Raw genomic sequence first — 22,850 nt, forward strand, 5'->3', positions numbered from 1 at the left:
TCCATGATAGCCTGACTGCCTTTCAAAAGCATCAAGCTTTCATCACTGCTAAGATCTCTTTCGGGTGTATGAACACTTGAAAATTTCTTAATTAAGTCAGAAGAAACAGGCCATATTTTTTTGAGATTTTTGAGTGATTTAGGATGTGAATTTCAATCAGTGCAAAAATTTCATAATAAGCTGGAAACAATTTCTGCTCATTTCCCAAAATTTGTAGCTTCAATCAATTTACTTTTAGACCAGTAAAGTGTCAGGTTTTACTGTTATTCCTTATAAAATTAGTATACCTTATTAAAAAAAACATACATATCTTCTGAATATGTTGGATACTCCAACTTCATTCTTGATTTCTCTCTTCCAGGACATTGGCAGATGTAATCGTCAGCAAAACAGATTCCGCAATAATATGAAGTACATAGAATTATTGCATTTTGGCAAGTTGCAACACACTTCTTTGATATAGCTGAGTTTTCTGATTAAATTTGAAAATACTTAAAGCTTTGTAGAGTAGCAACACAAAGTTTTAAACCACAAAATTTTTAATCAGAAGTTTAATAAATTCATATGATATACTAAATAAAAACAAATTAAACATTCAGACTTTGAGATGCACTATGGAGAACTATGTGTGTTCAATATTTGGTGGTTGTAAGTGTTGCCATTTTTACACAATGCAAGGATGTACAAACATACAGATTATTCATTATTTAATAACAGATGTAAGTAAAATATATATTTTGTACCTGTGTCGTTTTCCCAGATCCTGTTTCACCAACTAGAACCATAATCTGGTTTTTCTTCAGCATTTCAAAAAATTTTGGCTTGTATTCCCATACTGGCAATGTTATCCTTTTTTTGAAAAGCTCATAGTAATGAGGTGTATGCGGCAAACCATTAAACTGGTTGATAGACTGGAAATACAGAAAATACATATTATTAAAATGAATACATAAATAGAAATCAGATTTAAAAACTTTGAGTTTCCAGACCAAAGGTTCCCAACCAGGTAGCATTCTATGAGGTGCAAGATATTTAAAAAAAGTACATTCAATTACTGTTTAAAAATTATTCGCATGACACCAGTGTGCATGCAAATTATATTTCAACTTGCTGATGCGAGTCTGAATTTGGTGCTCTAAAAAAAGGGGGGATTTCCCCTTTTTAAATGTTAATTTTTGCAATGTTTTCTTATTTCTAAGCTTCACTTTTATTCATTAGATTGATAATACAACTTTTTTTTAATTGCTTTAGGGCATACAAGAACATATGATAAATTTTTAGGGGTGCAGGATATGAAAAAGGTTGGGAACTATGCTCTAGACATATTGCTTAGAACAAAACTTCAACAGGACAAAAAATCCTCCCCTTATTTTCAAGGTAATTATTATATATACTTATCCTAAGTAACAAAATTTTTAATGTTACTTATTTTAGATTCTTTATAATTTCAGCATTTTTAGTGAAATATTCATTTACACAGTTTTCTGGCTAATATGTAATTAACTAATTTTTGACTAATTCATAATGCCCTACACAAAATTATGTAAAAATATTTCACTTTATTTTATAATAGTGGCATTTAAATTACTTAAAAACATGTTTGAATTAGTTCAAAGTTATGATTGTATCAATGTGTTTTTTACAAAAAGTCTGATGCCTTTAAGATTACACCACAGCCTCGGGAAGTGTGGGAGAGAGCAAAGTTACATAACTAATTTTTCTTGAAATCAGTTAAAAATTGGTTCCATTATCAAATAAAAGTCCTAATCATGGAACATTTTGTGAAAAATCCATCATTTTCTTTTTTGTGGGAAGTGGAAGGCAAATGATATCGTATTTTTAAACCCATAAAAACTAAATGTACTCACATTTAAACACAACCATTGTAACAGAAGTCATGAAATTTTCAAGACACTCAAAATCATGTACACGGGAATTTTTCAGTTTTAATAAGTAACACGGCCATTTTTATTAAATTTTGTTGTACATTTTATTTCCTTTAAGGTCATAATAGAATGTTTTGGTTTGAGAGAAATGATTGTTTCATCAATATGGAGGTATCAGTGCTGAAGTGAAATTAACAACTGGGACTCTCCACATGTTTTATTACAAAAAAAGTATCAAATGCACATGCGTAAAGCATAGATCATTCCGGATACTGGGTGTCTGGATTTTGGACTTTGTACCATATTGCCAAGAGTGCAATCATAAATGCTGCAACTTTTTCTTTTAAATTCTATTTCAATATATATATTTGTGGAATTTATTTACAATAGAAGAAACTGGGATAAAATATCTGTAGAAACACAATAGCAATCATTCCAAAATTTCTACAAAAAAAGGGGGAGAATTAGATTTGCTTGCAACTTTTACTGATTAATTTTTAGGATAAATACCTAGTTAAAATATAAAATTCATATGTAATATATAAGATTTTGAATTATAAGTCACCATTCATCTTTAAAAAATCACCAGACTGTACCAAGGCTGTTATACTAATACATAAATACCAAACTAATTTTCATCACTAAAATAGATAAAATAAACATTACTTACCTTTACAGTACCAGTAGTTGGAGCTGCTACTGGTGGTTCTAAATAAGGAGTATTAATTACATTTTCTTTGTCTTTTCTTCTTTCAATGTCCTCACCATTATTCTCCAGCCTACAAAAAAAAAAAAAAAAAAAAAAAAAAAAGATTACAAATCTAATTTTAACTGGTTTCTTGAAATATTACTTTTAGGACTACACATTTTTAATGTTGCTCTAAATTAAAATGAATTTTTGATTTACTTTAATCAAAAACAGATTACAAGCAAATTAAATATTAAAAAACATTTGGAAATATGCATTCAAAAATAAAAAACTCATTTATCACATATCAATTCCAAATACTTTTATAGTATTCATAAAACACTTCTTAAAATCTCTATTTATATATCTTTGCTATCAGAAAATTAAACGGAAGAAAAAAAGAAATAAAATATATCAAAATGTATGTTCCTGAAATCGAAAAGCTTAAGAAGAAACCTAAAACTTTAACTACAGAGAATTTTTATTTTGCATTAAAAAAATATTTTTGAAAGAAAATTGCTGCAATAGCATAACAACTAATTTTCTATAAAATTCTGCACAAGACTTACAAAATATAATTACTCGGGAAAATTTACTGAATCTTATTTATTTACAACGGACGCAAAACTTTTGATTATAAACATACTAAAAATTTCACAAAATGATGTATTGCTTCTAAGCATAGATAGATGATATATACAGATCCAATTGTAAGCACCACAGAGAAAAAAAAAATTTTTTAAATAAATTTTAATAAAATTTCAAAAATTTGGTTAGCCTATATTTTAGGTTGCTCCTTGGATTATTACCAAGTTGTTTCATTTATGGTAACCTAAGTAGTTGAATATTATGAAAACCCTATTATGATGTGACTGGTTGTGTGATTGCTGTGAACTTGGCTGATGGGAAAGTATTTGTTGGATGTCAGTTAGGAAGTACATCGCATATTGTGTGCTTTGCATAGTAAAATGCCTGCTGTTGACAAAGTGAGTGTTTGGTGGTATAGAAAGAGAGTATAGAAAGAGAGTTTATCTATATATATATAAGTGTTCGAGGAAAAACTTTGTTGGACAGAACAAAAGAAACTTCATTGGATGTAATTCAACAAAATTATATGTGTCCTGTTTGTACGAAGGAAATGCGTATGGTCGAACGTAAAGGTTGTTCAGATCGCTTTGAATGGGTTTGTCGCAAGAAAGGTTCAAATGTTCATCATACAAAGCATTCCATTAGAAAGGGAACATGGTTTGAGGAAAGTTTTCGGATGCTGTTAAGGAATTTTGTGTGCCACAGTCTCAACACACAGAAATTTATAAATAAGGTAAGTGTATATTTCCTTTGTGTTGTGCGCAGATACGATAAGATGTATTTCCTTTATGTTATTTCATTGTTTGATTTAAAATTCAGTTTATTGAAATTATATATATATATATTTTTTTTTTTTTTTTTTTTTTTTTTTTTTTTTTTTTGGCTCTAGTGTAGAATTGGGTGTTCATCCAATTTTTAAATGAAAGTAGATCAATGTGTACATGGACAAAGTCACGTCAGTGTGCAGTGCTGAGTTTGTGCTATTAGCTGATGTTTTCTTAAGTGAAAAATGATCGATGTGTACATGGATACTGAGATTGTGCAATTCTTTGACTTGTTATTTTGGTTTTGTGTAGTGGCCATCTTGAAATTGCGGCCAATAGCCAAAAATTACCAACTTTAACCAAGGGAAACCCTTAAATATACTTTTACCAAAAATTCATCTGCAAAAATACTCACTTTAGCCTCCTAGGAGAAGAATCATCGAATTCTTTGGTTTTCCTATAATAAAGAGATCATTTGGTAAAAATCAGTGAATAAAATATTAAAACGAAAATAAATATATTTATATTGATATCCATGTACTTTATTCAAGGTTGAAAGCATAATGTTAATAAAAAAATTACTCATTAATCGAGAGGATCAACCTTTAAGTTGATGTAAGACAATTTACAATATTTTGGTAATCCACAATTATAAATTGCAAATTTAATATTTCCATTATAATGTACATAATACATAAATTATACAAATGTGTGATACAATGTGTTAAAGAAAAAGTGCAAACATCTACCTGTTATATTACTAATTTAAAATTTCAACAAGATGCAAACTAAATGTGGAAAAATCATATTTTAATTGAAATCTGACATTGAACCATAAATCAAACATATACTTTTGTTTTATATTTCTTTTCCCACTTATCATTAAAATCTAATTGTTATTACATTTTTTTTCTTTTTTTCCCTGACTCATTTAATGACAAGATTAGTGTATTTACAAAATCATTAATCTACTGATTAACATACACAGAAGAAGTGAATGTTTTTACGCCTGTATGAAATTACAAAATCTGTTACTTTATGTACAATTTCGAGAATTGGTTCCAAGTTCGCTGTCCTGTTTTTATGCAGGCTGCTGTCTAAAAGTGGTGCTGTAAAATAACTAGAAACAGAGGTAGCAAACCTACAATATGCACATCGTGACATACAAACCCATTTTGAGTGGCACACCCGATGCATTTCCAGAACAATCGATGGAGACAAAAAATTGCAAAATATAAAAATATTTGTCTCTTGCAACATCACTGTCAACATGTGGTATGCTTATCTCAGGTTCGCTATGTTCATGTTCATTTTGTTTTTATATCTAAAGATTCTTGTTTTTTATTTTCATTCGCTTTCCTTTAGCCTTTTCAATATTATCCAAAAATATTTCTCAAAATCTAATTCATCCATGGAAAAGGATGATCAAGACTCAATTGCAATGTCTGCAGTTTGACTGTCCTGATTCGAATTCTCCAATTTTTCTGAGAATAATTTCATTCTTAATGAATATTCATAGATGGCTTTCTTTGCCTTTTTAACATGTTCGTCAACCAAGAAAATTCGGTGTTTTGGATCTACATATATTGAACCCAGCAAGATCTCATCATCTAGCAAACTAGTTTCTCTTTTCTTCATTGAAAAAACTGACTCCTTCTGCAATAAACCCTCCCTTTTAGAAAGAACAAACATCCCATTCTTCCATTCTCGCTTCCGGTCGATTCTTCAGATTGCAGCTTTTTTGTAGCTATATACGCTGTAGAAAGAAGAGTTTCCAATTCTGCAAAATCATTCCACAGTCTTTCTGTTAGTGAAATTTTAGGGTTATCTACATCTTCTAAAAAAAATCTTAATTTTAAAAACCTCTTTATCATCAAATATGTATTTTCTTATCACATTGTTTGATCAATAATTCCTGCTTGCTTCCTAAGAATGGCATCAATTTTGGGAGTTCTTGCTGCTATCGCTGCTTACCTAAATTTACCAGCGAGATTTGTAACTAAATGAATTAGTTTAATCACTAATGGCAAATATCACATCCATCCTCCTCCCTTATACTTATTTATTAATATGACAAACTAAAAAATAACTATTTATTAATGTATACAGTCCATAAATAAAAATAATAACTCAGCTTGTCATTATTTTTTTTCAATTCATTTTAATTTAATTTCAAATTCAAACTGTCCAACAAAAACTGGAGTCAGAGTCGACCTGTTTTTAGCGACTCCAGCTCTAACTCCTTTTACCCCAAAATCTGTCTGACTCCGATTCAGACTCCACAGCCCTGCTTTCAGGGGACTTGGTCAGGAGCACCTTTAAGTGTGTGGAATAACTGGAATTCAACTTCTTTTTCTCTTTTGGTACTTAACTTCGCAACGAAAGGTGCAATGCGAGAATGACCTTCTGATATGGCTCACATCCCTGCATTAATTTATGCAGAAATTCATTTATTACAATAACAATTATTATATATGATCATATATTTTTCAAATGTCATTTTCAATAAATGAAAATAAGTTTAAAAAAAAGATTTTTTCAGCAGTAGGTTTATACTGTTATTTATTCTTAAAACAGGTTTGATATTTTAAAATGTCACATATATACTGCTAAAAAAATATGCTCTGCGTTTGAGGAGGCATTAGTAAGTGAGCACACAGCACAAAAGTAGTTCAGTCGATTTCCATCGAGAGATGAGGGCTTTCAGGACAAGCCTCGATATGGGTGTCGATCCACTATCAACAAAAAAGACTTGCTGAAGGAGGACATTAAACGTAATCCACATCTAACATGCAAGAAAACTAGCACAAAGGTTTTCAGTGTTGCAGAAAATCACTTGATTGCATCTGCAGAGATTTGGAAAGATACAAAAGCCGAATAAAGTAAGTTCCTCCCATTTTGACAGAGGAAATAAAACTCCAGTGGTTCACAATTTGCTTTTTACTGTTGTGTGACAAAAAAAGCCTCATACCTACAGCAGATATTGACATATGACAAGAAAAAGGGTATTATACAGTAACCGCAAAAGAAAACGCCATTGGTCATTCCAGAGTTCTGTGGCATTAGCCCCCAAACAGAACATTCTTTAACAGCTTCCATTACAAATTCTTTTGAAAAAAATTTCAAAAAATCATCACATTTTTTAATTTTATTATTAAATACAAGGAAACAAAACAAAATATACATGTTTTAAGTTAAATTTTTAATTTTTTACAGGTGTATAAGCATTTAGTTTTAATATTAGTTTACTATCCCTAGTTATCTTGGGCAAATAAAAAAAAAATTAACATTAGTCATTATATGATAGTTTTTGAAACAGGGGACAACACAAATACCTGACATTCTATACACTGGTATCTGGTCTCTTTCTTATTGGCTTACCTCTGAAATCTCTTTTATGGGAGCACAGAGAACACCGTCTCACTGGATTTGACTTTTTTTTTTTTTTTTTTCAGTAGCAGGAATAACATCTGGAAAATGCCTTGAGGTTATAATCACTACCTGGAAAATCATCGCTTCCGGTACCTTGCATCATCGCCATTATTTTACTTTTTTCAATGCAACTGTCATTCTTTATATATTACTAATCCACAAGCCGAAGTATACTAGACAATAGGGAAAACACATCACCAGTCCCAACAAAAGAACCACAAAACCAACAAAACTTCACAAACTACCAATAAAAGCTGAATACAGTCAAAAGTCGTTAATTTGGACACCCATAATCCGGAATGATCTATAATCCGGACCTCAAACCTACAAACTTTCTGCGCATGCGTCGCGTTGACGCATGCGCGTAAGACCTTTACCACTGCGAATTTGCGTGTGCGCGTGCGCAAAATATGTTTACGAATGCGCGTTTAATGTATAACGGACGGGATAAGCTAAGCTAAAATTATCTAATTATCTATTTCAGTTAATGTTGATGATTGTGTTGTTCCTTAATCTTCGAATTGGATCCGGATTATTATTTTTTGCAGACTGTTTGAGCAATTTTATAAAAGTAAGCTTGAACTTTCGATTATGTCAAATAGAATTTCCGATATATATTTACTATTTACTGATATACAAAGCGAAAGTATCTTTCGGAGTCCATTAAACAAAAAATGGAATTGCTGCAAAAAAATGGATAAAGGCATATTCTTTGTTTATCTAAACTTTGTTTATCTTTAACGCCGCAGCGGCGTGCAATGAATTGGAAGTTGATTTATCAGCACTATCCTTATCTTAAGGGCAGATGTTTTTATTTTATTTGGCTTATAATTGCTTACTCTATGTAGTATTTCATCTCAATGTACTCCATCTTTGATATGATTTAAATCAAATGCCTCGTCATTATAATTCGCTTCCGATAGCGAAGAAAGTGACATAGGTTATTGAAAACGAAAAAATTTCGATTGAGAAATTAGTCGGTATTCTCGATACAGCAATTATAGGACTTGAACAGCGGAACTTTGTAACTGAACAAGAAATTATGTCTGTTTATAGAATTAAAGAGAATGTACTATCACATAAAAAACGAAGCAACTGAAACAACTTACATTGAAAGAAATGTTTAATAAAGTAAACCAATAAATATTAAGCTTTTCTTTTGTCAATTTTGATACCCTTTAGATCATAATTGTTCTTTATTTCGTAAATTACGGTTTCATATTTTTACTTTTATAATTTCTGCATGCCATTTTACCAGATTTAAACTGATGATCTATAATCCGGAAAAATCGATAATCCGGAATCGCCGAAGTCCCGAGGAGTCCGGATTAACGACTTTTCACTGTATTTCCTTTCATTTCCTCCGAGTAAAACCGTGATAAAAACATGATACTGACAAATTCTGCTTCGCCCGAGTTTTCTCGGGATAATAATTAACTGCAATATAAAGGAACTCGGGATAATCAGGCAAGCGGTTAACAGAATTTAATCAATATGGTATATTCTGTGTATAGCGGACTAGTGCTCGTAAGGCACTCTAAACCACTAGAAAATGGTAAAACTGTCACAGCTGAGGTGTACTCACCCTAGTTGCAGTGGGCTGTAGCTGCATTAAATCAGAAGTAGCCAGCACTAGTGATCATTCTTTCAGACTACACCAGACTTTAAATGACGAAAGCAACAAAGAAGGTGATCAACAGGGTTGGGGAGATTTACCTCATCCTCCTTACTTCCAAATTTACTGCATAGTTATTTCTCACTGAATGCTACTGCACAAACTTTTTGAATATTTGGTATAAGGATCAAACAGGAATCGACAATCGGGATAATTAAGGCTGCTCTTCTCTTTTTTCGTTTACTTATCTTTAGCCAAAGCCTGGATTAATAAACATAATTTTTACCATTTGGTCAGATTATACCAGAATCAGAACAATCACAATGTTAGAAAAAATGGTTTTCTTAAACTCTTCTTATATGAATCCTATATTTCCATGATCCATCTTTACATCTTTTCCAAATTCTGCCATAATGCAACATCAAGTAATGTAAAATCAAGTGATGACTTTATAATGTATAACAGACTAGTAACTTAACACCGGCAGGTAAAAGGTGATTAGTGAGTCAACAATCAATATAGTATAATAAAACAGAAAAGAAAATTTGGTCATCATTTTTGCTTTTGGCAATAAACTATGCCTACCCCCAGTCACCCATTTCCACAAAAAACATTTAAATTCCAACCCTTTGTTGAAACAAAATATCAATTCCAAGAAAAAAATTAAGCTTCCTGAAACCATAGCCATATCTACTTAATGGATAATATTTAAATAATTTTATTCAAAGTGCAAATTTATACCCTTCCTCCTCCACCAAAAAAGCCTACATACATATGGAAACACTCCAAAAAACTCTAATTAGAGAAATTTTATTTTCCAAAGAAAAATAAATACTACAATGCTGAAAATCATGACAATCACTGCTGAAAATGACAGCATTTGAGGGGGGAAAATAAACATTTTTCCTAAGTAACACTTTACAATCAAATTTACTGAAACATTATTTTTTCAAGAATTGGTGATGGTCATCTTAGGCAAATTTCAATGTAATGTATATTGTTTGTATACATACATAATAAAAAATGCCATACATGCTATGTCCACAGGTTGATTCTAAAGAAGAAATACAACAGAAAATACCAACCAGTGTAACCATTAAAAATGCCTGAAAAGCATTTTTATTTTATTTTTTAAATAATTAAAAAAGCCTGTGCTAAAATGAGCATAATGAAATGAGGAGACAAAATCTGCTGCTAAATTTTTTATCTGCAATCAATTTTATAACACATAAATTACATTAACTGCCATTTCTGCCAATAACGCATTCTGATAAAATTTCAGCCCTATCCACATCATTCAACCTACTGTACAACTTATAATCTGCAAAATCCAGATAATTTTGGGGGACCATGTAAATGTTTTCATCTTTTATGGATAATATAAAAAGTACTCTTTATATCAAAGATTTTTAAAAACCTGAGACAAGGATACTACAATGTTACTGAATGGAATGGAGAAAATAAAAGAAATAAGCTTAAAAAATTATATTTCTGTAAAAGATACTGTAACAGACCCGGGCATTAGCTCATTTGTCACTGGTGTTTCTGTTAGTTATTCATGTCGTCATCTATAGCACAAAGTCTATAATCCGGACGTCCATTATCCGGAATGATCTATAATCCGGACCTCAAAGCCACAAACATTTTTTTTATTTGTATGCTTTATACATGCGTGTAATGTGTTTACGCATGCGTGTCTAATGCGCGCATGCGTCGCACTTCCAAAGAAAGTGAAAACGAAAATTTTCGATTGACAAGTTAGTCAGTATTCTTGACACAGCAATTAAAGGACTTGAACAATGGAACTTTGTAACGGAACAAGAAAATATGTCTGTTTATAGAATTAAAGAGAAAGTATTAGCACAAAAAATGAAGCAACTTAAAAGAAAAGAAATGTTTAATAAAGTACACAAATAAATATTAAGCTTTTTTTTGTAAATATTGATACCCTTTAGATCATAATTGCTCTTTATTTCATAAATTATGGTTTCATATTTTTAATTGTATAATTTCTGCATGCCATCTTATCAGATTTAAACTGCTGATCTATAATCCGGAAAAACCCCTAATCCGGAATCGGCGAAGTCCCGATAAGCCCGGATTACTGACTTTATACTGTATTAAAACAAGGTGGAAAAGGCAGCAGCACTGCCCAAGTGTCCCACAAAGTGGTAAATGACCTTGGCGATCAAACATAGGTCTTTTCCGTAATAATCAATTATCTTACTGCCATTGCAAATGTGAATTTATGTGACTGACTCTGATGTTTGAATTGTTTCATGGTGTGGGTGTCTGTTTGGCCTTCGGAACCACTACAGCCTCCAAATACTTTTAATGCATTATAAAGGTACACAATTCAGCACAAGCTGTGCATGTGGTTATGAACTCTGTGCATCAAGATGATTCATTACTGCATTAATGGGCTGAAGCATCAATGCATGGGCATGCCTAGCTAGGCCTGTTGCTAAACTGTGAGATGTGGCATGTGCGACATCAATTGTCTACCCTGGTAGGTGAAGGTATTTGTTCTTATCACATCCGGTCTGCATGAAGTAATAAAGGAATTAGCTTGATTGTTTGTTTTTGTTTCTGCTTGTTTCACCAGAACACAGATGGGAAGTACAGCATTATAAGGTGTCCATCTCCCTGTCAGTGATAAATGACCTTGATTGAAACTGGGTCTGTTTTGTAGTAGTCAGGTATTGTACTGACACTGCAAAAGTACACCCATGGAATTGCCTGTGGTATTTAAACAGTTTCATGGTGTGATTTTCTGTTTCTTTCTCAGGACACTTGCAATATCAATCTCTGAGGTAGATCTAACAAATACCTTAAAAACAAGACTGATTCCTTCAGGTCTTTTAGCAAAGCTCTTAAAAGTACTTTAAAAAGTAGTCTATTAAAAGGAACATGGGAATAGACGTTTAATGCTGTCAAAATTGCTTCCGATAAAAAACTTTTTTAAAACAGTAGATGTAAAGGCCCATCTACACGTAGCGATTTGGTCGGCCAACAATATCTGAGATAGCTCGTCTGTCCACACGGAACGATTTTCTCGTTAATACAGGAATGGACTCAGCCAATCACTGTGAAAGAAAGTCTTCCCGCCCTCTACAGCGTCACACTGTTTACGATTTGTAAACAAAGCTTACGGTGTTCTCAAATAGTCAAAACAATGGATGACTATTTTACATTAAATTGCTACTATAGATACAACTACAATTTTGAACTTAGCTTGAATTTGAAGGGGAAAAAAAAAAAGAAAATGCATTTAGACCAGGAATTGGGTCAAACGACGAGAAATTAATGGTGCCTTCGTAATACTCTGCTCCAGGAGTTGCGTATTGAAGACACGGTACAATTCGGAAAGTATTTCCGGATGATGCCACGTGATTTTGATTTTTTGCCAAATTTAGTCTGCAGCAAAATTTTTAAAAATATACTTTTCCTTTGTGTACTGAGTACACAGATTACTCCTTTTTTAATTTATTTATTTATTTATTTATTTAATTTCATTTTCTGGCACTCCTATTTGTGCACTTAAATCTTGAAATAATAAATAACCATGTTTCAGAAAAATAAGTAACTACTGTGCTTTAAATCAAAACCTTTATTAATGAGTAAATAGGCAATAATGTCATTAATATCAAACAAGTATGAGTAAAAAAAAACAGTATGAGTAATAAAGAATAAAGATTACTACATTACAAAGCAGCAATGTAATTTCAGTGCAAAAATTTCAATATAGTCTGAAAACTATGATCATATGAATCTATCAGTTAATCAGCTAATAAAATTTAGCAATATTGTATTAAATTTTGCTGTAATTTGTTTTCGCAAAACTCAACACAAAACTAAGTTTGTGACTTGTGACTTTCTTTTGAGCTGGTAACGCAAGTACTAATGTTTTCCACCAGTAGATATAAAACACGTGCCAACTACCATTCGAAAAATAAAAATAAAAGCGTTAAAATTCAATAAACACCACATTCGTAGGCAAAAAAATAAAAAGTGAGTTTTAAGTCATGCAGTTTGAATTTAGTGATGGAGAAACGAAATTAAAAATGTACTTGCAGGCGCAGAAAGTCCAAAAGTTAAGGTGGGGGACTGAACCCATGACCTAGATGTACAGAAAAAACCTGCTCTGCTCCTTACCACTGGACTACAATCGCTCGTGTAGGGGATGTCAGAAAAGCTATGTACTTCGTCACCTAATTAACTCCCATTTTCAGCGAAGTCAACGAGTCTCCGCGCTGCTTTAAACCAGCTCGTAATTTCTCGACTAGAGATTTTGCTTTTTGAACTCGACTGGAGATTTTCAATAAGTGCGACCACAGTTTCAAGTAGTTTCTGAATATTTTCATCTAGTACCCATGACATGGCATCATTAATAGTTTTGGGAACTTTTCTGGGGGGGAGTTAAAATAATTTTCACGCTGAATAAAAAATATTTGAATATAAAAAGTAATGGGAAAGACAAAGCTTACCAAAATAAGAGAATCCCTTAATTTTTTTGTTTTTAAAATTAACATTACTCGTGTTCCACAACACAACATTTCCTTTATAGAAATCTATTAATTGAAAAATTTAAGTTTCGCTCCAACGAAATGCAGCCATGTTTATTATTCCAAATGAGGAGAAAAGCACGTGATCACTCAAAGCAATCTTATTGGCTAGAGACTCTGATTTTATCGTACGCTAGTGAGCAGTGAACACCAGTTCTGAAATCACGGCAGATAACATGACTGATTTTTGGTGCATGCGCAAATCCTTAAAATTGTTGCGCTACGAGAAAGACACCCGAGAAAAATCGCTTCGTGTAAAAAATTTATTGTAAAATGTATTTCCTTCTAAATAAGCACATGAAAAACAATAAATAAATAAAGGAATTTACCTCTTGGCTTCATCAACATCAAGCCTTCCTTTTTTGCTCGGGATATCATAGTCTCTAAAATTAAAGATACTTTGCTTTAGAATACATATTCAAACTTTATATTAACTTATTATTCAGATATAAGTTATAAAAAATAATATATATATGTATAAAGTCATGCCTCCATATCCATGGTTTCACTTATCTGCAGTTCAGAGCAGGAGAGAGAAAAAAAGTTTCATTTTTGAAATGAAACTAAAACACCTAACATTTGCTAACCTAACTGAAATATAACACCTTAAATGAATCCCATATCGCCTTCTCGCAATATGCGCATCAAATTTGGATTGATGTGATTAAACATGATGAAAAGAAAAACTCACAATCTTATATATACATGGTCAGATAACATGAAATCTCTCAAACTCCGAGCTCTGCTCTGCATAAAATAACATGGTAAAGGATCTTTTTTATCAGTCATACAGTATTTCACTTAATCTTTGTTTTCGTACCCAAACTTTACCTTTTTAAATTTTCATTGCAAATTTGCTCTGGTCTCATCAACATGTTATAGGCCAAAAAACATAAGAACAATGATGCTATACAGCAGTGGTCTTCAAACTTTGCTGACTCGTGGAACTCTTAAGAAGGGTACAACATTTTTGGAGAATTTCACCCCATGTTTAGAAAAATATATCTTAAGATGCAAAGACAATTTTAAAGAAAAGTATTGTATTTTTCATCAAAAAAAATTTTTATTTACTCATTAATTCATGCTCTAGGTGTCACCAACCCTTGCTTTATATTTAGTGACAAGAATGTGCTTCCCCTTTTTCCAGATAAACTATCAAAGTGTAGCTCTGTTCATGCTATCTGCAGTCACATTTCGTAATTTTGCATTTAATTTGTTTGTATACTTTGTTTTCGCTGCCCATATGTTCAGAGAAATTTTTCACCGAAATACAGTGTTCCGAATGCATCTAAGCATTCTGCATGAATATACAACCAAAAAATTTGAAGCTCCGCTTACTTAAATTTAGATTTTTATAGTTGAATCTGTTAATATGTAGGTAAGTTCCTTTCCGTAATCCTCTCGCTGCGCATCCCACGATTTTCACGGGAAACATAGAAGTAGCAAAATTTGCGCAACCCGTGATTTCCATGGGGATGAATTTTTGCCGTTTAACTGTGCAACCTGCTCTTTCCTAGTTCAGTAATTTTATAGCTCCATCTTTATCAATCAAAGTAGATGTCCCATCAGTTGATATTCCAAAAAGAATTTGATGAAATATGAAACACAGCATTATCATTAATTCGTAAAGTACATAGCTACTGCTTTATTAGGTGATGCTTCTCAACTTGTGATGCAACATTTTTCCATGCTTTCAGCATCTCCCTTATTTTATTTACTGTATCCACATATAACAACCACTTTTAATTTTAAAAAATGCAATCAAAATTTACACGTGCACACTATATGCCAGATATAAAAATTACAGATTTAAAAATAAAAAAAATATGAGAATATAAAAATGACAGGGTAGAGTAGACTTTAAGGTACCCCTTGTATTTTGGTGAAGTTGTTGTTTGATTTATCGCCAAGTTGTTTCATTTATTTATGGTAGCCTGAGTAGTTTGTTATGGAAACCCTATTGTGACGTAATCGGGTGCATGATTCTGGGAAATTTTGAATCATGAGATGTTTTGTAAGCCTTTTTGTGGTGTGTGTTGGTTTGACTCTTTAGACGGTAGAATGGCCAAATGTAGTAGTGTCCTGTATGTAGGAAGGATATGCGTCTAGTCGAACGTAAAAACAGTTTAGATTGATTTGAATGGGTTTGGAGGAAGAAAGGTTCAGATAGTCACTATGTGAAGCGTTCGATCAGAAAGAGTACCTGGTTTGAAAAAGTCATTTGAGTATGATTGATATTTTGATTTTTACGTGGCTCTCTGGGTGTACGAAGCAAACTCGAAAATCATGGAAAGTGAATATTTGCTTTTGGTAGTGCTTAAATGTATAACAAGTTTTTCCTTTTTTATGTTATTTTATTGTTTGGTTTAAAATGTATTTTATTGAGATTATGCATTTTTTGTTTGCCTATATTGTAGAATTCGGTGTGCCTTTGACTTTTTAAGTGAAAATATATCGATGTGTACATGGGCAACGTAAAGGGAGTGCGCATTGCAAGTTTGTGCAATTCTGGAATTTTTTTTAAGTGAAAATAGGTCGACGTGTACATGGATAAAGTTAAAAGAGTGCGCAATGCCATTTTTGTGCAATTCGAGGATTTTTTTTTTAAGTGAAAAATAGGTCGACGTGTACATGGATAAAGTCAAAGGAGTGCGCAATGCCATTTTTGTGCAATTTGGGGATACTTTTTTAAGTGAAAATAAGTTGATGTGTACATGGATACCGAGTTTGTGCAATTGCTTGTCTTGTTATTTTGGCTTTGTGTAGCGGCAAGTTTTGGCACAAAAATCGCTGCTTCGCAAGCCAAAATAACGAGTCAAAGAATTGCACAAAATCAGTATCCATGTACCGACAAAAATCGCCAAGTTTCGCTAAGGGCTACCCTAAACTATACTTTTACCAAATGAATTTAAACAAATCTAAATTTTAACAAACATGTATATACGCAAAAAAGTAAACAGGAAAGCACTATGGTGTGGTGAGATATTTCATGTTAAAATAATTAAAAAATGTGCAAACATATAAAAGATTTAATTTTCGAACTAATCTACAATATCATTTAAATTCAGATAGCATCTTTCTAACATCCATGTATTCCACTACTGTTTTAGATTTTCTTTGAATGGTTTATTGACACACACATCTAAAGGTTGAACTACAGGCATTAATATGTATGGAAAAACTGCCATGTCTGTATTACTCTTTCAAGAATTTCTTCATATTATTCATTAGATGGAATCTGAACATGCCTTAAAATAAAAGCCTTCTTGAACTCTTTAAGGTAACACGGTGATTTTGCCAAACAATTTCTTATTTACAATTTCACACAGTTTGTGTCCATTCATCTTTTCTCATGAACATGAATGAAAACTCCATTTGGAAAATTAGATTTTGGCATTGTCTTTCTTTTAAAAATAACCATGAGTTTTAATTTTATACCATCTGCTAAACAGGAAAGCACTATGGTGCGGTGAGATATTTTGTGACCTGCTGTTTTTATACAAAGTGTTTTTGTTCCTTTCACATCAACTGCTTTACTTACTATCAAATCAAACATTACTGGTGTTTGATCAATATTTTCAATGCGACAGTAATTCCTGCCCCCTTCGTGAGTAAAAGAAAAACAACAACAGCATACTTCTGGAACCTTATCAACTGATTGTCCAAATCTTTCGGAAGCCTTTAAAAAACTCTTGTTTTTTATCTAACTAAATTATTCCATGCCATCAATCCACTACACCAACTCAAAGTTGATTTAAAGTTCTTACTTGCATTCTCTTTTGCCCACGGCAAATAAATGCATGCTGTTCCTCATTACAATAAATCCATTCTTGGGATTTTCTAGAACCCATTTTCATAACACTTTCCTCTAAGATAAATAACTTTGTTGCTCCTTTATGAAAAGCACATTTATTCTTTGGTACATTTATATTAACCATTGTGAGTTCCTTTTTCTTCCACTCATGTATGGAACTTTCAGTAACACCAAACATCTTGCTGCACCACAATTTCCATTTTCTTAATCAAATTAAATAACTTTGCATTTGAAACCAGCACTGTGTTTGGTAGAAGCTATATTTACTACTCTGAGGTACACTTTATCAAATGTACTTCAACTATAGCAAATATGAGTTACTAGATGTTCACTTCAAAATCATGGTTTGAAATGGTTACAGAATTGTAAAACATATGACTCCTAATTCCATGAATTCATTCATGGAGGTGCATTTTTACCCCAAATTATGTCCCCATTTTCTTGAAACCCTTGAATAACATTCTTGTGCACACTTGCATTGAATAGAATCCAAACTCTTTGAAGAATTATTTACTCCCTGTATTTGAGTCATTGTTCGAAAGCCTAGGAAAAGTCTGAATAAATGACTTCAAAAGACAAAAACATTGCACATGTATCTTTCAGTCCCCCCCCCAAAGAAAAGGTTGCACTGAATACGCCTAAAATTTTAAAAAAAAAAAAAAAAAAAAAAAAATTAAGTTTGAAATTATGCCTGCATGTTATACACCAGTGCACATTATTCATTGGAATATAATGCTTTATTTGGAACAGGGTTTTGGAGGGGGGGATCCACCAGCTTCGTCCTCCGTCCCTGACAAAATTTCCTTCACAACCTGTTACTCTGAAAGAGAATGCAGCTCCACAAGCTCTTTGGTGGTCAGCTTCTGTATATGCTCTTCCACTAGCTCATCGATGTCATTGCCATCCATCTCTAATCCATAATCTTAGCCAGATATGCAGTCTCTCCGATTACAGGCTCCACAAGTGCTTGCTCAAACCTCTTGGAGTCGTATTTGACAATTCTGTCCAGCTAAAGCTTCTTCCTCACAAAAATAAGTGTTCTCTTAGTGATCCTCTCTCATGCCCAGTTGATCATCTTGAGGCAGGGAACAATGTGAAAGTGTCCTTTCCAAAACTCTGAGAATGAGACTGGTTCCTCTACCTCAAAAGAATGCTAGAAGAGTGCTTTTGTGTAGTTTTTTTCAATTTGAAATGATTTGCTGCTCCATGGGAAGAGGCAGAAACTGGATCTTGACAAATTTAAAAGTGTTCTAGTCTTGAAAGATGGGCAGCAGCCTCACCCATAACAATAGAGTAGCAAATTCATCACAAGCAGTTTTTTTTTTTTTTTTTTACAAACAAACTATTCCTTGATCCAATATGTAAACATGTCACCCAAGTCTTATTGTTGGACCTCTATATGGCATTCAGCGTGCTCTTCTGGACGTAATACTTGAAGGCTCATGGATTGTCCAAATGGTAATGAGGTTTAATTTTCAAATCACCACTTGCCATTTGCACTGAACAGCGAGATAGTCTTTTACTGACTCACAGCAGTCCCTTCTCCTCTGCTGTAATATAAATTCACTTCGGCATCTTTTTTCAGAAAAGTCCTGAATTATTCTGTTTTAACGATCACTATTAAAAACCTGTTGCGACAGAAAATCATCAGAATTCTAAAGCTTCTTGAATACGTCAATGAAGTTGAATACGTCAATGAAGTTCTCAGCTGCCTTTAACTGGTCAATTTTTTACCAGAAATGTTCATAAAAAAAGCATATTTTTTACTGCATATAAATGAATTCCAAACTTGTTATAAAAGAAAAATGAAAGGTTTTTTTCCTTAATTTGCATAATTAACATTTTTTAAATTTTATATATTTCTAACACTTATGCCCCTAAATGTTTGCTTTTTGCAATCACAGAGTACATGCAATGAAAACTATATTACACATATCTCACGAACAATTATCTAAAAAAAAGCCATATATCAAAAATTCAGTTAATCTTTGGATTATGGTAACTTGGCGATTTTTTGGCGACCAACCCTGCAACAGCAACCTGCTAGTTTTGTTTTGGACGAAGCAAAGGCATGTTTTTTTTTTTTTTTACTCAACATTTTTTCAGAGTTAGTACACATTTCTGCACACGTAAATTAAGTACTTTTAAGGACCATTAATGAAAAAAATAAAGACCTATGAGAAAATGGGAACTGAAGAAATTCAATTAAAAATATTATTCTATGCCTGAACTTCACTTTTGTAATACCATCCTAAAAATAAAATAGATCCCTAAGTAGTATGCATTATTACTAAACATGAATTAATTAACATAGTTATTAATAAGTTTGAGAATAAAATAAACTTTATGCAATTTATTGAAATTTAGTCAGGTTCTGTTTGATGCAGTTAGTGTCATAACTTCGTGTAGAGTTCCAGAGGTTGTAACCCAGTTAATATACTTTAAGGTCCCAATAAGCCATTAAAGCACCAGAGGTGATAAGTTGTTTTGTATTATTTTAAGTCTCAGTAGATGCATAGAATATGTTCTTACTTGAATTTTTATATTTTTATATTTTATCTTGTGACCACAGTGAGTATTAATGAAAGGCAATAACTCACTTTAATATGTAGAGATAATTTTTAAGGGTAAGGCAGTTAGTTATACATAATTAAATTAGGTAGTTTGATAACCTTAGTCATTATGGATTTACATGACCAATATTAAATTTTATTTTTTAACAATATTTGTTAAATAAAGCCTATTAAAATCAAAATCTAATAAAATTTCACAGTTTAAAATACATGTAATTTATGAAACAGATTCTTAAATGATATTAAGATAATTACACATTAAAAGCTACAAAACATTAATGTTTTGTACAAAACATTAATGTTTTGTAACAACAACACTCAACAAAATATTTATCCGTCATTTTAATTTGAAGCCTTTCCAGACATTTTGGCTAATTTATATCAATTTTCTTCTCTTTTAAGCATCTTTTCTAACAATTAGAGATTTGTCTCAATATGCAAACCAATGCTCTCGTTAGTTTCTGCGTGCTTTATCTCCTAACTTGTGAACCTCTCCACAATGTAGCTATGAGGGTGTACTTAATCTGGTAAAAGTTAAATAATCCCAAACCCTGCAGACTGATGTGAAGCAAATTATTGCTATGTCTAAAAGCAGCTACAAAGATTTAAATAAGCTTCTTATTTAAAAAGAACTTATAACATAAAGGCATGTTCTGATGATAACAAAATCAATTACAGCTCACGGTGACGTAATTAATAAACAAGAGCAGTCAAACTCAAAATGTGGACTAGTGGTTAAAGATTAAAATCAGTCAGATCAATTTAATTTTAATTTAATCTGGCTCAGTAACTCTTATCATTTGTGGAAATAGAAATGGAATTATAGTAAAGGCTGAAATCATAAACAATTAGGTAATTTACTTGATAATAACTGCATATACCTTTGAAGAATAATTTTCTTTATATATTGACTTTCTTTCTACAACCCCTTTACCTATTCATTTTAGAATTTTGGGATTTAATTAAGGATTTCTGTTGTTCTAAAAAACACTAAATGCATTTAGAATATATAGAAAAAGTGGCTAATTTTATTTTTTTAGTAATATGAATATTCAGAAGAAATATGAAATATATATGGTAAAGGTCGGTTACAGAGCTGGTGTGGCAGAATTTTTGGAATTTAGTGACACACCGAACAACAAAATTTAGAAGTGGCAACACTTTTAGAATTTAGAGCAGGCATTGGAAGCAGAATTTAGGACCCACAGAGATTGCATCAGGTGGGAAAATGCCTAGTATATGTATGATGCATTAAGACATATTAGATGAATCTTTTAAATTGTAAGTTTTCAATTTCTTTATTAATAAAAAAATCCCTTTCTATAATGCCTGCTCAAGTGATAAGATTAGAAACATTTTTGATATTTTCTATGCTTGTGTCTAGTGAAAAGTAGAGAAAATAAAGGGAAGATAAACATGTTAAGAAAAAAATTCTAGTATCAGGAGTAAAACATCCAAATATTATGTTTTCATTGTTCTTCCAGGTGTTCTTTAAAAAGTAAGAAATTCATCACAAATTTTCTGTAAAATACATCCATTGCATGTTGATACCATGAAGATATTTTTCATTTTGTCACATATTTCTCGAATCTTCTAGAATCGTGGGTCTATAACTCTTGCCTTCATATCCTTCTAAACTTTTCAAGCTGCAATGTCTAAAATACTACAGAAAAATTATCCCTACCAATTAGCAAAAAACAGATATATTTTTGGGAAAAAAAAGGGGGGAAAGTGTAAAATTAATTTTATAGAGAAAACTGATGCATTTTCTGAGACTTTTGAATATTATAAGACAATTGCATGTGAAAAACCCTTACTATGAAAAAATTAAAAAGAAGACATTTTTAATTAACTATATAGCTAATTTTGCTCTTGTTAAGAGCTCTTTCGTAAATTATGCTTTATAGCATTATACCTTGTTTATTTTTCAGATTCAAAATATTGTATAATAATAAGTTGCCAAAATGAAACTTTATAATATGACAGCAAAAAATAAAAATGTTTTTTAATGTTATTTTTTAAATACAATTTCAATATATTATTTTAATGAAATTTATCAATGTTATGATGTTTTGAAAAAATTGTCGAAAATTTTTCAGATCTGGGAATTAAAAATGTTCTTTAGAAACTGATCTTATAATTGCCAAAATGGTGACAAGTTGCCAAATTTAGAACCGTTTAATAAAAGAACTAACATCCCCAAAAGCGAAAACTTGTTTAAGAGCTCTTTATTAGAAAAAATGAATTTCGAAATGCTTATGTTTCACTTCTTGCTTAGAAACTCGAGTATCCAATCATTATTTACATTAGAAATAGAAACAAATTATAACCCATGAACCCATTCAAAAGATTACCATATATACGGCAGTGAATCGCCGAAAATATTCTTCAAAATGCTAATTCACACTCAAAATGACAGTCGTGAAAACAGACAGAAATTTTAGATGATTAAAATTAAGGACCTTCTGTTGATTTTGACCAAAAATCGATTACAGAAAATTTATGGACACTTAAGGACCGTACGAACCTTGTTTTTCCAACAATCTGCTAGCCTAATTACGCTTATATTAGAACTTTTATGGAACAAAAGCGCTTAATCATGATGAAGATTAGGTGCGAAATTGGGAGAAAGTGCAGAATCGCAAACTGCTTGTCACGTTTTTAAGAATTGTACAAGAACGATAACCATGTACAAGTTGACCTATTTTCACTTAAAAAAACATCCCAGAATTGCACAAAAATGGCATTGCGCACACTCTTCCATGTATACTGCTAAAGTCCTAGCTAGTAACCTTAATCGCTTACCAAAATGTCGCCAAACTGCCTGTTACCATATTCCAAAGATTAGCCAAAAATTCATACTTTTCAATACTGTTTCTTTGGAAGTCCTTTTTCGTGTGGTAAGGTTTGAAACATGGTGTTAGG

General features: G+C 31.8%; 1 protein-coding gene across 7 annotated transcripts in view; it reads right to left on the reverse strand.

The window, feature by feature from the left end:
• The window catches only part of LOC118204719 (DEAH-box helicase 15), an 84,737-nt gene that overhangs the window by 47,184 nt on the left and 14,703 nt on the right, over positions 1-22,850 (reverse strand). For all 7 annotated transcript variants that reach the window (XR_015043661.1, XR_015043659.1, XR_015043660.1 and 4 more), the window contains 4 exons: positions 13,868-13,921; positions 4,342-4,383; positions 2,557-2,665; positions 744-911 (listed from right to left, as the gene is read on the reverse strand). Coding sequence is in view for 4 of the 7 variants with exons in the window: in XM_085826005.1 (XP_085682131.1) it covers positions 744-911; positions 2,557-2,665; positions 4,342-4,383; positions 13,868-13,921 (373 nt within the window). In the remaining 3 variants the exon portion in view is untranslated. The remainder of the gene's footprint in view (positions 1-743; positions 912-2,556; positions 2,666-4,341; positions 4,384-13,867; positions 13,922-22,850) is intronic.

Source organism: Stegodyphus dumicola, chromosome 10, assembly GCF_044657685.1.
Source record: "Stegodyphus dumicola isolate Sdum_Otavi_A_Nest chromosome 10, ASM4465768v1".
Taxonomy (NCBI): Eukaryota; Metazoa; Arthropoda; class Arachnida; order Araneae; family Eresidae; genus Stegodyphus; species Stegodyphus dumicola.